Source organism: Trachinotus anak, unplaced genomic scaffold (genome assembly GCF_046630095.1).
Source record: "Trachinotus anak isolate AG129_WGS33_773 ecotype Australia unplaced genomic scaffold, CSIRO_AGI_Tana_v1 ptg000003l, whole genome shotgun sequence".
In the NCBI taxonomy this organism is placed as follows: Eukaryota; Metazoa; Chordata; class Actinopteri; order Carangiformes; family Carangidae; genus Trachinotus; species Trachinotus anak.
The window spans coordinates 4,576,126-4,595,438 of record NW_027273854.1 but is presented as its reverse complement, the minus strand read 5'-3'; the positions used below and the strand labels follow the sequence as shown (position 1 = coordinate 4,595,438).

The 19,313-nt window shown below is 42.3% G+C and overlaps 1 protein-coding gene across 3 annotated transcripts; it reads left to right on the top strand.

Annotated features, from left to right (window-relative positions):
• Positions 1-4: 4 nt before the first annotated feature.
• Positions 5-17,239, top strand: fbxl20 (F-box and leucine-rich repeat protein 20). Of its 3 annotated transcripts, none has more exons than XM_071467974.1 (16): positions 5-107; positions 3,466-3,653; positions 7,468-7,529; positions 8,376-8,430; positions 8,589-8,663; positions 8,765-8,859; positions 8,989-9,057; positions 9,144-9,239; positions 9,439-9,565; positions 10,226-10,300; positions 10,880-11,010; positions 11,469-11,529; positions 11,782-11,826; positions 11,922-11,978; positions 12,107-12,319; positions 13,732-17,239. In XM_071467974.1, the coding sequence occupies exons 2-16, from the start codon at positions 3,612-3,614 to the stop codon at positions 13,837-13,839; spliced, it is 1,311 nt and encodes a 436-aa protein (XP_071324075.1). In that variant the 5' UTR covers positions 5-107; positions 3,466-3,611; the 3' UTR covers positions 13,840-17,239. The 3 variants fall into 3 exon arrangements, with proteins under 3 accessions (XP_071324075.1, XP_071324067.1, XP_071324059.1); XM_071467966.1 differs by lacking the exon at positions 5-107 and adding an exon at positions 126-3,360; XM_071467958.1 differs by lacking the exon at positions 5-107 and having other exon boundaries at positions 3,367-3,653.
• Positions 17,240-19,313: the final 2,074 nt, after the last annotated feature.

Here is a 19,313-nt window from a genome sequence, read left to right as displayed (position 1 = left end):
ACCGGAAGCCGGAGAGCTGTCAGTCTTGGGCGTATCGTAGCAACAGCCTATCGTGACAAAGAGCCCGCCTACTGTATTCGTGGTGGCGCGACAGCGACGCAAAAATGGTGAGAGAGATGCATCAATGTGAAGTAAAACAGTTGCTAAACATGTCGAGTAATAGCGGGAGGCACATTTGAGTGACTTAAAACACACAGCACCGGGTTCATAGGAAATGAAAGGATATGGGGGGGTTTAAATTTTTAACAAGATGGAAGGAGCCGATATTTACTACTGCAGGCAAGGCTGGATTACAAACAGGCAAAGAAGGCAACTATCTTAAGGTCCTAGAACTACAGGGGCCTCAAAAAGCCCCAGGTTTACTAGATGTCGACTGGTTTGAGCTAATTTAATTAAAAATCGCAATATCATTTGTCATGATAAGGGCTTTTATACCTTACAACGCAATTTAAGGACCCCCTATATCAGTTTTGTTTCGTGTTATAAACTTCTTTATCTCATCGCATATTCCTAAAGTAATGTGTTTGACCAATTTATTCCACAGCAAATCTGGATCCAGGTAATATTCTGTCAGATAAAGCACAGGAAACTGTAAACTTTGCACAGAGAGCGTAGGGTTAATATGTGCCACGAATGAAAAACATATATTGATATTGTATAGAGAACTGCTTCAAAAACATTTATTAGATTTGAGACACAAGCCATGTGTCAGATCTGGTAGAAAACATGTGAAACAGACTGAGCATCAATACAAAAAGAAAACAATGGGATATTACATTTAAACATATAAAAGTTTAGCTTATTGTAAAATGAAGATGCTTTCAAAAATAATACCATTAATAGTTTTTATCCATCTATTTATATACCTAACGTAATACAAAGTGCAAAGAAAAAAAATATCAAATCAATATTTGGTCAATATTTTGGTTTGATGCTGCAGAATAAATGTGGGGCCTCTCTGATGTTATTGTGTGATTTATCTCTTCCAGAAGCTTGAATTACAAAAAGTTAGCACATATTAAAACATTTATTTGATGAACAAGTTTTTAATCAATTTAATGAGAATATTCACAAACGCAGACAGGACTCTACTTTTGTCCAGTCTCAAACCCACTTTCTAGCCCTCTGGCCTTCTGCCTCATCATTAGAACTCATGGTGAGTTTGATATGGTGAAAAAATTCAAGGTAATACAACAGTAACTGGAGTCAAATTTCAGTTCAGGTCATATGTAACTCAAGTTCCCACATCTGTCCTTCTAGTACTGGATTTGTGCAGCATCACTTGGGCTCTACGCTGTATTACAAGGATTAAAGCTATAAGACATCTCACTATGCGCTTGACTCGTGAACTAGCTACTGGATGATGGGAAACTCATCCTAATTACTCTAAGATAATGAGTAAAAAGGGTGACAGTATTTCTATATGGCCGTTGGGTGGATTACAATAACAAAAGTCAGATGAACCTCATAAATACATAGAAATAAAATCTCAGTTTGTGATGAAACTTGAAATCCACTCAAAATGGTTTTTTTTTTCATTGTTACATCTCTTGGATGTCTGACCTTCATTTATGCAGGATGATACACTCAAATCTCATCTGTTGAAGGGGGGAAATGTTAACTGTGCTCACCTAAAAGTTGTTTATGGTGCGTACCTGTGAGGAGAATTTCTGGACTAATTTAGACGCCAGTCCGGGTCCAATAGGTCACTTACACAAGTGTGATGTGGAAACTTGAAGTCGTGTATTGCACACATATTGAGAATCGTCTTACGGTGATGTTGGAGACATCTTGTATCCAGTTGTTAAACTTTCAAAGTGAAGAATATTTGCATATTCATAGAATCTGGATTAATGTAAATTTAAGATTTTTTAATGAGGTGATGAGGTGAACTTTTTTTTTGTGGGGGAAAAACACATCAGGCACAATTATTATTCACAGCAAAGTAGTTGTATGTAACTCAGCATGTATCTGTTGGGGATCTTTAACAATGCACTGATAGTTTGGATTATTTATCCTATTAACTTTCTGAAGACATGATAATATTGTTTCATGCATCAGGAGCAGCATTTATACAGTTATTGTAAGGATTGTAAGCAGTTAAAACCACGGGGATCACCGGTGACACCGCGGCGCATGTGTATTTCAAATTACCGTAGCTAGTTTCAATTAGATTTTTGCAATCTCAGAAATGTTCAATCTGCACTTTTCAAGAATCTATAAAAAGGAAGTTGAAGAAAATTCAATTTTGTCCTTTTCTTCTTATAACACACAGTTTTAAGAATTGAATTACATAAGAATGACAGATTTTGAAAGTTCTACTTCTCCTGGAAAAAGGGTGTAAATTATTTACACATAGGGCATTTATTGACACAATTATTGACAAAAATAGACAAAAAAGACCAGGCGTTTTAATAAATATATCTATTATTATGGTGCTAAAAGGGTTAAAAAAAAAATTTAAAAAAAGCCCTCAAGACTTCCTCAGATTTGTCACAGGTGAGGGAGGAAACATGGGGGAACACATTAAAAAAAAGTCTCCTCAGCCTATAATGTGGCTCTCCAGGCGGAATGAACTGTTGTCAAGCGTGTGTGTTCCCGGGATGACGACACACATGACGAGCAGCCAATCTGGACGCTGATTGGTCCGCTGTCTAACTGTGGCGTGGCCTACGAGAAACCAGGAAGTGGCGTTCCCTACAGTAATAACAAAGTTGCTAGAGGCGAATTAATGTGATAGAATAGAGTTAATAAACATTTAGATGGTTAATGTGTCATAAAACACCAAACCCCCGCTCCCATGGTGGTTTCTGTACACTAACTTTATCATGACAATGATTATAAACGCTTAGGCCCACACTTCAATGATAGAGCCTTCATTAGGAAATCACTCATTATTACCCTTGTAGACATTTCCCACAGTTAAGAGGCTGTTAGTTTTTGTAAGTAGGCAATATGGGGGAATTAATCAACTATGTTCTCACATGTCCACACTAGTCCTTCCACCATTACCTCTACAAACTTTGTTATAAATAAATACATTTTAAATCCACTCCTGAACCCTGTCACCTTGATCCAGGTATCCCTGCTACATGGGAATGGCTGTCAAAAGGTTGTATATTTATCTTAGCTCAGCTTGTACCCAGCCCACATTGTGAGCTTTGGTTAAAGGACCAATCAACAAGTAGCCCGAGTAAAGCAACGTCCTTTGTTTGTTAGGACAATAAACTACATGTCCGATCTTCATTATATTTATTTTTTCTAAGTGATGTAGGCGTTGTGCAAGCTCCATTTTAGGCTGCCAGGTCCTGCTCCTGCCGGGCTATTGTGTGGATGGATGGATATAGGAGGGAGGAGGAGGTGAGGACGAGCCGAGCAGATAAGAGAACTGGCTCATTGGCTGCTGCTGCTGCCTGTAGAGCCCACATTTTATCAGAACTGGAGGTCTTGCCGTTTGTGTTACAGGTCGAAAAACAACGACACCGCACTCCAGGAGCTGCCGAGAGGACGGTAGCATGATAGTCGTGGAGGGGAAGCGGCAGGAAGAGGGCCCGTATCTGCATCTTACTGCGCCTACACCGAGTGCATCGAGTCGGTAACCAGCCTCCGACATGGGGAAGGAGGTAAATGGTGTTTCGCGGAGCCGGTTTGAGGTGAGTTGGCCACGGATGTAAAGTGACAGTCGCTGACACACAACCAGGTAGCTGTAATAAAAGTTGGGGCATGGGGCCTTCATGATGACTGTCGCTGTATTTATTGCAAAACTGCGCTTATGGTGAGGCTACGGATGCAGCTTCCGCAGTCCGTGTTTGGGATTAGGTCAAACGCTGTTGTTTTGTTCAAGCTACATGTCATTTTGTGGAGGACACAACTCGGTATTTTCCACTAAGCATGTCGTGCTGTTCATCAGTAAACGGAGGCTGGTTTTTTTTTTCTATGTTGTTTTTTTTAATGTTGTCTCCGTTTCCCTATGCGCCGTCAAAACAAAGACAATGAGGCTACACGGAGCACGCCGAGGACAGCCCCGGCTACATTAGCATATTTATTATAAAAGGACTCCTCTTTACTGAGCAGCTGTTTATTTTATTTTTTAATAACTGTCCGCGGCGTGATTTTAATACGACTTTTTGTCGGGTTGTGGTGCTCATCTATGGCCGCTGCGGATGTGGGGGCCTCGGGTTGTGACTGCTACACGCACCCCGTGTTAGCACCCAACTATCAACAAACAGGCCGGAGCTGCCACAAGGGAAAACACAGCATTACCCGTACAGTCACAATAGGGACACCTGTGCATACAAAACACACACACACACACACACACACACACACAAGTGACGGTGTTGTTGTCCACAAAGCATTTACCATTAACTTTGTGTCGCAGCCACGCAAGCGTAACTTGGGTGTTTTGGTGAAAAACTCGCAGGGAAATGTTTGCGGCCGGTGACATTGGACCGCGTAGCCCGCGTAGTTGGCGTTTAATCCCCAGCTAGCGTGGGATTTGCGTGTGGTTTTTATTTATTTTTAACGGTGCAACAGCTGACGACTCGGAAGATTCAGGCCGTTTACCTTCTGGCCCGACAGCTGCGGTAGAGCCGCTGTGTCAATGAAACCGGATTTAGGGAAGGAGGATACCGGAAGTGGACGACCTTGCCTTCAAATTAAAAGTAAATGAGTATCAGTCATCCTCTCAAGTTCCCCAGTATGGGGTTATGTGAAAGGGGATTTCACTATGTACATTGTAACATTATATTTAGCTTTACAAAGCTACATTTCTCTTCATAAAGCATTTTTTTTTCTAAAGACATAACACTGTAAATCAATAAAATGTGTCCAATAGCCTTAATATAGCCTTTTTGTTCATTTTAATTTTGAAACAGTGCTTTCGCATAGTATAACCATTAGGATCTGACAAAGTTATTATCTTAAACAGGTGATTTTGTAATTTGTCGGAAACATTTATGCAGTCAGCAACATTGACTCTATGGATGTGATTCAGTTTGGTTTATCCTATGGTGTATTTATGATGTTAGTCTATAAGAAGCCTTTATTGAAAACTGATCTCTGTGAGATTTTGAAGATCTGAAACACATGTTAATGAGTAGCATGTTTCTTATTATGACTAATATGATTAGTTTCAGTGGTTTTAGTGTTGCATCTGGGCAATGGATTGAAGATTTAGTCCCTGCAGTAAATAACATGTCAATTTTAAGTAGTTTTAAGTTTGTGATGTAAATGCTTCATTTTAGTTTCCTAATGTATTTGTTAGTGACAATGCCAATTATTGATTCAATTAAATACAATCCAGCTGTACATTTATGTTGATAATATACAAAGGATATAGAAGAAAAAAGAAAAATACAAAAATGAGTTATTTCATTTGTTAATAAGATAAAGTCCATAAAAGAACTGAACCTGAAATTGAAAGAAGCCTGATACCAAAGACAAACCTGTTGCTGTATGCTATCACAAACACCCAGTGGCCAGACGCCACTGTTGTTAATATGTATGAGAGTTTTACTTTGAAAGGCATGGTTGATTGTTTTCTCTTATATTCTGTGTTGCTTCACTGCTCGGCAGTAGATACTGATCTGTTGAACAGAGCCCTGAACACAACACTGCAGCAGCCTGAGAACTAAACAGGCTTTAATGCTGAAAAAGTAATTTCCCCAATTAAAAGGAAAATGTAAATAAAAACCACATAGTTTGTAAGAGTTGTTGAAGAAGTTTAAACAAAACAGTCTGTTTGTTGCAGGCAGCTTGTCTCATGGGTATTTTATATATCTGTTGGTCCTTTAATACAACCGTGGAAGTAGTGGAGGATAAACTATCTCAACCCAGTTTGAACACTGATTCAATGACACAGTAATGAGGGTCATCTAAATTTAATCTGAGGATGGGGTCTTTTCAGGAAACGACATAAGTGTTTTTTCTAAAAATATTTCAGAATAACATTTTGTTTTCCTTTACAATGATCTCTAGCTGGAGGTTAGAGCTCAGCCAGCTTTTTACTTCCTGCCAGGCCTGCATCACTGACTATAGCTGACCACTGGAGAAAACATAATGCCCACATTCATGCAGCATCAGGTTCATTTTATGTTAGATTACAAAACGGGACAGGCTATGCCCGTTGACCATGCGCATCTGGTTCTTTGGAAATGGCCCTGGCTTATTTGGCCAGAACGCAGTGCTGTGGAAGGCGAGCTGTCAGAGTCAATTTCCCCCAAATCCAAACGGGAAATGTCTGTCCCTTCTTACTCCCTCAAAATCTTACACGTCTGCGCTGGCAGGCAGCCCCTGCATAGACAGCTGTGCGTGTATGTGGAGTTTGTATGTTTATCAGAGAGACATAGAGAGGCTTTGACCCGGAGCTGACTGGATTTATAGAGATCCACTCATTAATTTCAACAGGCAGACGTGTCAGTTTGCTTTTTGTGAGGCTGATGAATAGGTTTGCTTAAGTGTCTTAAGTCCCTCGATATCTGGAGCTATTGTGAATGTGGTTTTCGGATAGACGCCCGTAATCAAAATAGCACACAGAATACTCCTTAAGGACCCATTCATTATTTCTTTTGTCTAAATACAAAGAAACCTTTAATTTCTTCTCGGATCATGGGTGTTTCATATGTGTACCTGCAGGGGAAGTGCAAATAAGGAAGACTTGCAAATTCCTTGTTGATCTTGTCACAGATGTTTGCCTCCTGTAAATAACACGCCTTCCTGCACTTTTTATTTACACACCAAAGCCCCCACCCCTCAATTACCCTGTCCCTGGTTTAGATTTATCTTTGTAAATCTATGGAGGAAAATGGATTGGGCCAGATGTTGTTTCGTTTGCCTTGTTGTGCCTGAGCGGATGCTCCCAAACGTCATTGTTTCAACATCTTGCATTTAACAATCTAGCAGACCTTGATTTACTACAAATGATGGGAACCCTGCAGTAACTGGTGTGTGTGTTTTTTGTTTTTTTTTGAAGTAATTGTGCTTATAATAAATTCTAATTTATTGTCTCTTCCGTGTTCTGTAGCCTTTTCTGTGGATTCTGGGCTCGCACAGCATGCAATTGTTTGTGTGGACATCCATTAGCCACAAAAAAATAAACTGTAACTGATTCCAGTTCACATTCTCAGTACATACTGGTGTGGACACTGGTGCAATCTCAACAGTGTACACAGCACAGGAAGTGAGGACAGAATATGCATGCAGCAAAGATAACACAGCTCTGTCGTCCCATCCTGCCGTTTCTGCTTAGAAGACACAAACCTGTCTCCTGTGCTCCTGCTTTATCTTCTCTCCCCCTCAGTGTTTTCCAAGACTTGACATTGAATCTGTCTCAGCTGATGAGATTACTATCATTTATCCTTGCTCATGTGTTGGGGCCGTCCTTGAGTGAGGTGAGTGGATGTTGGGGGCCCCAGCCTTGTTGAAAAAGGCTGCCAGCACTAATATTATCCCCCTGCACCCTTTCAGATGTTCACAAACAGTGATGAGGCGGTCATCAATAAGAAGCTGCCCAAGGAGCTGTTGCTACGGTGAGTGACATTTTGAAACACTTCAATCAGACTCTCTGCAGGGTTATTTTTGCAAACGAAAATGGCACGTCGCTTACTTCACACTCACCTCCTCGACTCTGCTCCCGATCAGCACATCAGACCGTACTCGGAGACACAGTTGGCCTTGCACCAGCACTCAAACAACAAACACACACACACACATACACACATATATACTGTGCATCTCACAATCATATGCTGTACCCTCACTTGCCCTTTAGCAAATATTTCAACTGAACTTACCACTAGGATGCAAATTACCCCTCCTTCCCCACCCCTCCCTGCCATCCGTCCAATGCTAAAGCTGTAATAAAAGCTGAAGCTTGAGGCTTTTCAACATTAAAATTGATTTCAGACACAAAAAAACTCTAGAGTTCCTGAGCAAACAGAAAATGAAGGCCATAACTCAGGCCTCGGCCTCGCAGCCAAGCTGCTTGTGCTGCGGCTGCTGCTTGGCCAGGTGGAGCGCCCTGATTTGTGAGGCTGGCAAGCTGCACTAGGACTCACTTCATCCCGGCTTCAACCCTAATACAGTTTTTGCCGCATTGTAGGATCCTGTGTTAGGTTTCTAGCTCTGTCCATTAGAAGCAGACTGCATGTCTTCCTTGCCAGGACCCCACTTTGAGTAAACACGTCTACCCTGCGTGGAGGGTAAACACATCTATCCTGCTGACAGTCAAAGACAATATTAGCTGATTTACTCACAACCCTGTGCTGTGAGTGGAAGCAGACACAGGGTTGAGTTGAGGGCAGAGTCTGGTGTGAAGAGGAAGCTTCTGGCAGCCGGGATCAGGGTCTCTAAAACCGTCCCTGTGTGTCTTCCAGAATCTTCTCCTTTCTGGATGTGGTGACACTCTGTCGCTGTGCCCAGGTCTCACGGGTGAGTCTGTGTGTGTTCGCAAGGCGTGTGTGTGCAAGTGTGCGTGACTTTACGTGTTTGTCTGTGTTTTTAAGTGTGTGTATGTGGTACGTTTTGAGGAAGAAGGAAGAAAAAAAAAACGTGACCCTAAGTGTCTGTTTGTCTGTCCCTGCTCTCAGTCCTGGAACGTTCTGGCCTTGGATGGAAGCAACTGGCAACGAATCGACCTCTTTGACTTCCAGAGGGACATTGAGGTGAGAAAGTCTGACGCAACCCTCCATCGACCTCACTCTTAACTTGTAACTTAAGTTCTCATTACTTTAGATGGAGGCTGAGTGCATTGTTTTTGTTGCAGGGCCGGGTGGTCGAGAACATCTCAAAGCGATGTGGGGGGTTTCTTAGGAAGCTGAGCCTGCGGGGGTGTCTGGGTGTGGGTGACAGCGCCCTGAGGTGAGTTTGGCGAGGACTTAGCCTGACAGAAATGTTCGTTCTAGTCCAGACCCTGCGGAGAGAGAGAGAAACTGGCAAGTTTAGCTTGTCTGCCATCACATAAATTCTCATTGTGTCTTTTTTCTGCAGGACTTTCTCACAGAACTGCAGGAACATTGAGCTGCTCAGTCTGAACGGCTGCACCAAGATCACTGACAGGTGTGTGTGTGTGTGTGTAGTTCATGTGCTAATGAATCGTGACGCAATTTCTCCCTCAGAACGCTCACTGTGTGTCTCCTCTGCAGCACGTGTAATAGCCTCAGTAAGTTCTGTCCAAAGCTGAAGCACCTGGACCTTGCTTCCTGTACCTCAATCACCAACCTGTCACTCAAAGCTCTCAGGTGTGTAGGGTCAACACTGTGATCTGTGCTTTCCTTCTCTTTAAGGAAGGTTACTGTGTGCCTGTGTTGCCACACCACCACACAAAGGGGATGAAGGTGCAGAGAGCATTTTAAGCCTTTCATACTGTTGAAACATGAGTTGTACAAGATGTTTTTTTTAACTTCTCACCCGTCCCGTTCTTCTTTTTCCTCCTCTCAGTGAGGGCTGTCCCCTGCTGGAGCAGCTCAACATCTCCTGGTGTGATCAGGTCACCAAGGATGGCATCCAGGCCCTGGTGCGCTCCTGCCCTGGACTCAAGGGCCTTTTCCTCAAGGGCTGCACACAGGTACAGTAGGAGATGCAAACAAGGGATGATGATGAAGGAGGTTATGGCACAATGAGTTGCAGATTGTTTAATTCAGCATTGTTAATTCAGCAAAGTTAATTGGATAAATCGAAAAACCACTTGATTTGGACAACTTAATCTGGTTCCATCAGTGACTTCTTGGGTGCACTGTTCTTATTGCACAGCAGTTAATTTACACACAGTTAGGTTCACTGTTTTTCTGTTTTTGTTGTATAATCTATAAACTAGTTCCTCTTAATTTCCAAATAGTACATAGTTGCTGCCACCGCAGACATAAGACGCATCATTTCCTGTGCAACAGAGGATGTTGCTGAGGGAAGACGTGGCAGACACTGTTTACAGCAAATGTAAAAAGCCTTCATGCAGCACCATCCTGTTATTTCAACTATCAACAGTGAAGAGACAACTATGTGTTTCTTTGAGGATGTCACAGATCATTCATTTAAAGGACAAAAACAAATCCCGACATACAGTACACACTCAGCTGCCAGAGGTTTGGACTCAGAATTCATGGTCATTTTAACAGCTGTACAACCCTTCATGGCAGTGACAGTAGAGCGGTTTGGTGGGATGATCTCATACAAGTGTAGATTGATTTCAGATGAGTGATGTCTTTCCTCTGTCCTCTTCCTTTCACAGCTAGAAGATGAGGCTCTCAAGCACATCGGGGCTCACTGTCCAGAGCTGGTCACACTCAACTTACAGACATGTTCAGTAAGTAGAAACCCTTATTAAAGCCTTAGATAAACGGTCCTCAGCTCAGTAGTTTCCAGGGGATGGGCTGATCGCCAAGTACACTCTGTGCTCTTCAACTCAAAGCTCATTGTGAGCAGCTGAAGGACCCGTCCAGCCCATGAAGCCAAAAGTCTGCTCAGACAATCCATATATTTCTGTCTGACTGTACCTGTCCTTAACTTTCCCCTTCTTCATCACCACCTGAAAGCTCTCCTCTTCTTCCCTCATCTCTTTCTCATCTCACACCTCAGGAACTCATCTCTTTTTTTCCCCAGTTCTTCCTCCTTTCTCTCGTCTCGCCCATTTTCACCTCCTCTCCCTTTGTCCGAACTCCTCCGGGTTTTCTCGAGCAAATTCTTCAAAGAACAATGCAGGGGGAAGAAATTGCTCTCGCTGGCTTAGTGTCAAAGTGGCACACGAATATGTAAAGTCATGCATTGATTGCTCCTGATGCGTAGCCACCGCTGAGCGCAGGAAAAGTTGCTATGTTTTTCACATCTCGTGGTCGTAGTGGATGCAAGTGACGCTCAAACACACACGTTCTCTCCCTGTGAGCAGCAGATCACAGACGAGGGCCTCATCACAATTTGCAGAGGTTGTCACCGCCTGCAGTCTCTGTGTGTGTCGGGCTGTGCCAACATCACAGACGCCATCCTTCACGCCCTGGGACAGAACTGCCCCTGCCTCAGGTAAACTCTGACACCTACCCACACACTTCCTCACTCTGAACTTCTTCATGCAGAACTTTCCACACCCTGCAAATAATTAACCAAGCCATTTAATTTGAATATTAGTCTCATTATCTCACTGTGCGACTCGCTCTCCACCATTTACATGAATTTATAACTGGCTTTAAGAGATTTTCCTTAAATGCACAAAACTTAAACTTAATAATAAACAAGTGTTATTCACAAAAAAAATACAGAAAGCTTTAAAAAGAAACAAGCCTTTAAGATTTGAAGCTAAATCCTGCAGTAACGGAAATCCTGAATAAACAGGTCTTTCTGCAGTAAAGATATCTCAAGCTTTACTCCCATAGATCTAGTTACAATCCAATCTTCCCTCTGTGGGCAAGAACTGAGGGAGAGGCAGACTGTAAGTGATGCGGCCATTGTGCAACTCACTGCTCCTCTTGTTCTCCTTTCAGAATATTAGAAGTGGCTCGCTGCTCTCAGCTTACAGATGTGGGTTTCACTACATTAGCAAGGGTGAGTGTGGTGTCTGTCTCTTGGATGCACGCACACACACAAACACACACACAAACACAAACACACACACACACATACGGGGGCCAAAATCTTTGATTCCGGATTTCAAACATTCCAAATTTGAGATGATGTTTGCTTTTGGTCCCAACATAAAATATTTCAAGAATTATTTGTCCCAGAAAATCTAAATATACACAGTCCGTATGCAGAGCATCTCTGTTTAATGTCTCTCTCTCTCTCTCTCTCCTGTAGAATTGTCATGAGCTTGAGAAAATGGATTTAGAAGAATGTGTGCAGGTAAATAAACAGTCTCAGCTACATAAATAGTGTTTTCATGGTTGGTGTTTGCCGTCTGCAGTTACAGCATTTGTTGCTTTTCACCTTTGCATCAGATCACAGATGGGACACTCATCCAGCTGTCTATCCACTGCCCTCGTTTGCAAGTCCTGGTGAGTGTGTGTCTGCCACTTCAACATATTTCACTCCTGTAGCATTTACGAGCACCAGAATCACAGCTTGTTTGAAGGGACGGGTGAGTAAATACAGCTCCTGTAATGGCATCACTGTGTTCCTGTAGAGTCTGTCGCACTGTGAGCTGATCACCGACGATGGCATCAGACACCTCGGCAGCGGCCCCTGCGCTCACGACCGTCTGGAGGTGATCGAGCTGGACAACTGCCCCCTGATCACAGACGCCTCCCTGGAGCACCTGAAGAGCTGCCATAGTCTGGATCGTATTGAGCTCTATGACTGCCAGCAGATCACCCGCGCTGGTATCAAGAGACTAAGGGTGAGTTGTGTGGGCTGACAGCAGTGAGTAGGCTTTTAGTGTTTTTTCCACTGCATGGGACAGACTCTACTCCACTCCACTTGCTCTTGATACCAGGTACTTCTTTTTCCACTGCAGATAGTGCCCCCTCACAAAGCTATCATGACATCATCTTCAACACAACACACAACCAAACAATGCAGGATATTGAAAAGATAGCAAACAGAGAAACGTTTCCTCAGTTGACCACAGTGTGGTTATGTTTGTTGCTATACTAAAACTATATTACAATAACTGACAGAAATGAAACAATGTTACAGTCCTATTAAAAATGACAGGTTTGTTCAGAACCTCCCATTTTGCACAATGATGATGCAGTAATGATGATTCTTGATCAGTCGACTGCAGTGTTTTCACCACACCCTTTTAGTATTGCAGGTCGCAAAAAAAGGTACAGGGTGCTAGGCACTACCTACAACTTTTACCTGATGGAAAACCAAAAAAGACAAATAGAGTCTCGTCGAGTTGGTACCATACCGTGGAAAAGGGTGATTCAAATGCAGAATGTACTGTATAAACACCAATAATGTGAACTCAGCATATGCCATTTTGGGGAAAAGTTGTATTCATTGTCATGAATGTTTACATTTTATTTGGTGTAACGTTGTATGATAGTCTTTAATGACTTTCATCATTGTATCTTAATGGTACAATGATGAAAATACAGACTCATCGTTGATGAACTTAAAGGAATAGTTAGACATTTTGGGAACTAGATGAGAAGCTCAATGCCAGTCTCCTGTCTTTTATCATAAATAAGTAGCTGAAGCCTGTTAGCGTAGTTAGCTTAGTTTTAGGAAAAAACTGTTAACCTGGTTCTGTCCAAAGGTTAAAAAAAAATCCAGCTACCAGAATCTCTGAAGTTTATAACGTAATACCTTTGTTGTTTAATCCCCATAAACACAGATGTGCAAAAACATTACATTGTGGTTTTATTGGGGAGGATGTTATGTGCTGGACTATTTCTTCTTCAGGCACAATCACTTCTCTAATTAGGGAAGTGTGGACATGGGAGGTGGGTTTTGTTTTCCAATGGACAGAGACAGGTTGGCTGTTCTTGCTGTAAGCTAAGCTAACAGAGGCTTCATGTTTACTGGACAGACTTGAGGGTGGTATCGATCTTCTCAACTAAGTCTCAGCAAATAAACATATTTCCCAAAATGTCGAACTATTCCCTTAAGGAAGAGAACATTTAAAGTATCAAAGGTTTTGTCATCAGTAACTTAGATTTACTGACACACTGAAATTAAACATTTTCTGTAGTGGTAGCATCTATAGCCACTGATGTGTGAAGCTACCTAGTGCAGCTTTCCAAGTGTTTGTATGATCCATTAACACATTTTCATCTGTCTTTCCTTCTTCTTCCGCCACAGACCCATCTGCCTAACATCAAAGTGCACGCATACTTCGCTCCCGTCACTCCGCCCCCCTCCGTCGGGGGCAGCCGTCAGAGGTTTTGCCGCTGCTGCGTCCTGCTATGATGTAAAGACAACAACCCCCTATCCCTGTCCCCATGTCCCTCATACACGCTCCCCGCAGCCCGTCACTCGACCCCTGACCTGCTGTCCCCCTCCTGGCCCCATGTCACAGAGTACACGCTGGTGTGCCCCCCCCCCCCCCCCCCCCCCCTCCCTTTTTTTTTTGTTTTTTTTTTTTGTTTTTGGAGCTGCAGAGAGAGGAAGAGAGCCAAACAACGCTCACAGGGTCTTGGGTAACTTTCCTAAAAAATATTTCCAACTCACACACACACACACAGACAGCCGAACTACACGAACTGATATGCAGACACACTCGCTCGCACAGATAATGTCAGAACATTTCTGGGCTGTGGTCAGTGGACAAACCAGTATTACAAAGAGGGTGATGTAAAACTCAAATCTGATGTCACCTCCGTTAAGAGATTCAACTCTTCAGTACAAAATAATAGTTTAAACAATTACAAGACAAGATCTTCACGTCAGAAACCTTTATCAAGACTAATCGAATATTAAATAAGCAGAAAGATCCCACTTCACCTCTCGCACCTCTCATGTTGAAGATCACTTAAACGCTACCTCTAGACGGGAACTGCACTTGATTAAGACCTGTGTTAGTTTTGTTCTGCAGGCTGTTCATTTCAAACAGGCGACACACACACACACACACACACACACACACAGCAGCAGGAAGCCTGTTTTTGTGATTTAAAAACAAATAAAAAAATTTAAAAAGCATACTTGCAGCTATTTGCACTTACAGTAAAAGCAATGATGAGACACTTTATTATGACGACCATCTCAGAATTCAAGACTGGTATTTTACTAACTACACACACCAATATCAGGCTTCACTTGAATGCAGACACTGAGCTTGCTCCACCTGTACCCCCCCTCTCTCTGTCCCTCTGTTCCAATCAGCTTCAATATACTGAAGAGGAGAAAAAAAAGAGACAAAGTTTAATATTTTTATAAAAATGGACACCAATTAAGACTCGCAAGTGGGGACTTGAGAAGATGCCAAATGTTGCATGTAACACCTATAGTTTTTTAAAATCTAATTGTACATATGTGAGGACCGCGGGAGTCCGAGAGTTGACGCCAGCTACACGACAGCAGACGATATGAGACGAGGCAGAAGATGCTGTCGATGGGTCTTTCAGAGGGAACAGTGTCGACGCTCACACTGGTTTGTTGAAGCACAGATGTGTGTGTGAGGATACGTGCTGGAGTTAAAAAAAAAAAAAGAAAGGAGCCGGAAGTCAATTGTGGAGTTTTAATGAAAGAACTGATGCCGGCCTGTGAAACGCTTCATGTCAACGACAGAAAAATGTTATAAAGACACTCTTCTGACAGAAGAAAAAACAAAAAAGACATCACTACATGAACTCATGCTGTCAGACCAGGACAATGGAAAGAAAAAGCCAACTGAAAACAATCAAAGTCTATTTTCATTTAGTTTGATTTCATTTAGTTGCTCTTGTTTTGGCATCGGCGATGGTTCCTGGTGACGAGGAACTGGTGAACCACACGCAGCGGTGAGAGGACGAGCCCGGCGTAGGCAACTCCTCAACTCCCATGAGGCCTTGCAGGGGACAGAGTGACAGCGCGTTACACTCTGCCGCCTGTTGTGACCTCCCCCCGTTCTCTCTGGGACCGGTGACGACCAGATCCGGACCGGGGGAGGCACTGCAAGAGGAAGTCGACTGAATCTTGAGCGCACAGTTGTGGCCTGCTGACAGATATGATGGAATGATTTTTGTCACAGCAGAGGGCTATGATGGACTTCAGCCCCCCGCCCTATGAAGTATTGAAGCCTTTTCTTATGGAATATCTTTTCCTGCACTTTCACCTGCTTTATTCTGTGTCTCTTTTCTTCCCGTTTCATTTTATAAATGTGTCTTTTACTCTTTTCTTTCTGATCTCCTCTGGAGCTCCACCTGTTCTCTTTTCTTTGCATCTGTTTTGGTGTGGTTTGGATTGCGCCTGCCTTGTGTTTTGAAGTCATGAGTTCAGTGTCTCCAAGTTGAGTTTCGAGCCCTCTTCCAGTCCTCAGTGTGGATCTGAGGGAGTTTGTGTTTTTACTAAGAGTTTATTGTTACTAAATGTCCGGAGTGTAGCCTTTGTCCAGGGGAAGCGTTGGCACCAGTGCAATTGTAATCAATGATAAATGTGAGTTGGATGTTTTTTTTTTTTTGTTTTTTTGTTTTTTTTTTTAATGTGAGTTGAGGAGGAGTTTGTGACGACGTAGGTTGTACTTGTTGAATGTTTCCATCACGGAGAAGTCCTCGGGATGGCTGTTCAGCCACTGTGTGCCGCTTTAGCAGAAACAGGTTTTTTCCCATAGGTGTGCTCTCCTCTCCTTTTTCATTTTTATGGCTTGCTTTTCACAACCCCCCTCCCCCCTCTCCTCTCCCATAATGCACCCTGCCCAAAAACATCAAGCAAGATAGACATTGTTAAACCCGGTCTTGAATGTTGAACACTCAAACGTCCCCCGTTCAGGTTTAAGATTCATGCCAACAGACGAAACGCTGAGTGATGAGTCTGTTCAGTTTGTGATTTGACAGATAACGACAGGCAGGATAATACAAGCTGAGATGAATCCAGTGTAATCCAGCCTGATCTGTTTTGTTTGAATGGGGGTTTACAGAAGGATTAGGGAACAACCAAGAGTCAAAATGGCGGAGGTATCCAATGTACTCTGCCCCTGTGCTTTGGGGTTAAGACAATTAACTGGAGGGGAAAAGGAAAAGTCACAGGATTTAGACTTTGAGCCTGGATGTAACACCTGCACGCCCTGTTCATTCACCGTATGTGGCGCAGACTGAGTCATCAGTGCAGCTGACAACATGTGCTTTCAAGGCAAACGCTTTGAATGGATTACAGGTAATGATACGCAACCTGCTCCTGATGGTTTTATTCGTGCAAAAAAAGAGAGAAAAGAAACCTGTCATCATGGTACAACAAAAAAAAAACACTACAGGCTCTGCAAAGCAACACGCCAGACTTATTTTTCCTCACATTATCAAACACCTCTGTGTCCTTCTGTCACACCTTCCACCAGTTTACACAGAGGACGAGCTTCTACGCTCTGGATCAGTCTGTTTCATGCATGTTTGGTCCCAAACACTGGAGAAAGGTTGAAGATAAGGACAGAGGGCAGGAGGTGACTCTACAGTGTGTGTTCATGGTAGATTGACACCAGGGAAAATTCAAAAACAATTTTTGACAATGACTGTAGTTCATATAATTACTGTAAATCTTTTCCTTTTTTTTTTTTCTTTTCTTTCTTTTGTTTTTTTTTTTTTTTTTTTTTTTTTTTTGTTTTTTTGTTGTTTTTTTTTACAATTAACCGATATAAATGAATATGTACGTATGAATAAATATATACCTATATTATTAAGACTTGTCTAGTTTTGTCTGGTGCTGAACTCACTCTCATTCTAACCTCGTTGCCACAGCAGATGGCAGCAGTGAGCCAGTTGTGCTGACTCCTCCACCTCTGCTGCTCTGATTTCAGCTCTATGTTGGTTTCTGGACTCATGATCAAATCAGCTGTTCAGTGAATCCAATTGATTTGCTGTAGTTAGAAGCTAGAAGGGGTAAACCACCAGATCCCAGCTGGAATGTGTTGTTTTTCCTAAAGTTTAAAAGAATCATTTACTGTCACTTCTGTAATTCCAAACACTTCTAAAAAAAAACTGAAGTTATTGAAAATCTTTCAGGAGTTCAACAATGATAAGTTTTCACTTTTGGCTTTTTTAAAAACAACCCAGATGATGCTCCTCTGCAGCTGAAACAGATGCTCATCTTCTTTCAAGTTCTTTTTCTTCATAAAAAGTGCCTTTATGAACGAGCATTTCCATTGTTTTCTATTAATATAGTTCTTTCATGATCAGTCCTATCATAACTGTTTTGTGATTTTTTATGTTTGTAAATGTAGCTATTCTTTCAAAGCATCACTTTGCTGTATATGTTGAATTAGATGTTAAATTTTCTTTTCCTCTTCATTTAACCACAGTAGTTTCTAACTGAAGTCCTTTTTCATTAAGCAAACCTGGTCAAGGAAGCAGCATCAACACACCCTCGTACTGGACCTGTGGAAAAAGATTCCTTCAAGTAAATCAGATGAAAATACAGGAGCTGGTTTTCAACATTAGTGAAACAGCTTCACAATTTTCTACATCAGATTTAAAACTATAGTTGGATGCCTACAGTATATGAATACCGAGCCTGGCTGTAGTCATTCCTGTTCACAGTGGCCAAAATGAGATCCATCTCTAACACACTTTCAAAGTAAGTCCTGTGTACATGCAGAGACTCACTCAGTTTATCTGAGGATGAGATGAGGCTTCAGCTTCTGAGTTGAGACTCCTCATGAACATGTTCTAAAGCCTTCACTTTGAATTATGCTCTTAAAGGACTGTGACACACTTCAAAACTTATGAGCCCATCCTTTAATCTTGCTAACTGCTAAGATCCTTAGCACAAGTGTCACTTTAATAATACAAAGAGCTGTTATCAGACAGGTGTCTGTGGCTGAGGATGAAACCCTTTGGGGGTTTGTGACACGATGGGTCTCTGGAGCCCACGGGACACTGCATGCAGAGTCAAGTTTGTGTGTGTGTGTGTGTTACACACATCTGAGGTGGAAGCACTGATGAACAATCAGCATCATTTTCTATCAGTGGAGAGAGCAGCAGCTCTGGTCCTGCACCATGACGACCACTGTCACGGCTGGGATCTGTCTTCCGCCGCATGGGACTCATTTTGTTCCTCTCATCCTCTCACTGTCCCCCCCCCCAATCCTGAAATTGCTGTGAGATCAATGTGTCTCCAGTCCTGTTTTAATGTTCATTTTTAGCTGCCGTGTTGTGGCACCTGGGGTTTCGTATGGAGGATGAAAGGTGGGAGGCTCAGCAGGAGGAATTTAAATGTGTGTGTACGTGTGTGTGTGTTTCCCTGCTTCAGCAACTCTCTCTGCAGTTTAGTGTTTTCGGGGTTTGAGCACATACGAATCAGATCACAGCACCATAACAACAAGACATTGTGTTTCTGTTTATTTTTGACAGCAAAGCCCCTTCTATACACTTAAAAAAAAAACTTTTTGACTTCATAGCTTTTGTTCAGTTTTTTTGTTTCGCAGTGTTCCTTTCACTATCTGCTGTGCCCTGGTTCTGAGTGAAGCAATAATTAATGTGATAACAGAGGCTCTTTCTCCTGGTGTCTTTCTTCTGTCTCTTTTCTCTCACACACCCACACTCACAGACTCTCTGACAGCTCAGAGCAAACTTTGATGTCAGGCTTAGGTGAAATGTTGCAGTGCACATAAAGAATAATACACAATAATCATCTTAATATGTCTTTCCCCCACATTAGCATAGAAATTACTTGAACATGCCAATTATTGCCTTGACTGTCCTTGTTCTTCTTCTTTAAGTTAATACAAAAACCAGTAGCCGTGTCCACAACCTTAC

Excerpts from the sequence above, each read along its gene's own strand:
- fbxl20 (XM_071467974.1), top strand. The coding sequence starts at position 3,612 with ATGGGGAAGGAGGTAAATGGTGTTTCGCGGAGCCGGTTTGAG. Across the intron at positions 9,240-9,438 it reads CTGTCACTCAAAGCTCTCAG|TGAGGGCTGTCCCCTGCTGG; the intron begins GTGTGTAGGGTC and ends TCCTCCTCTCAG. Across the intron at positions 11,979-12,106 it reads GCCCTCGTTTGCAAGTCCTG|AGTCTGTCGCACTGTGAGCT; the intron begins GTGAGTGTGTGT and ends GTGTTCCTGTAG.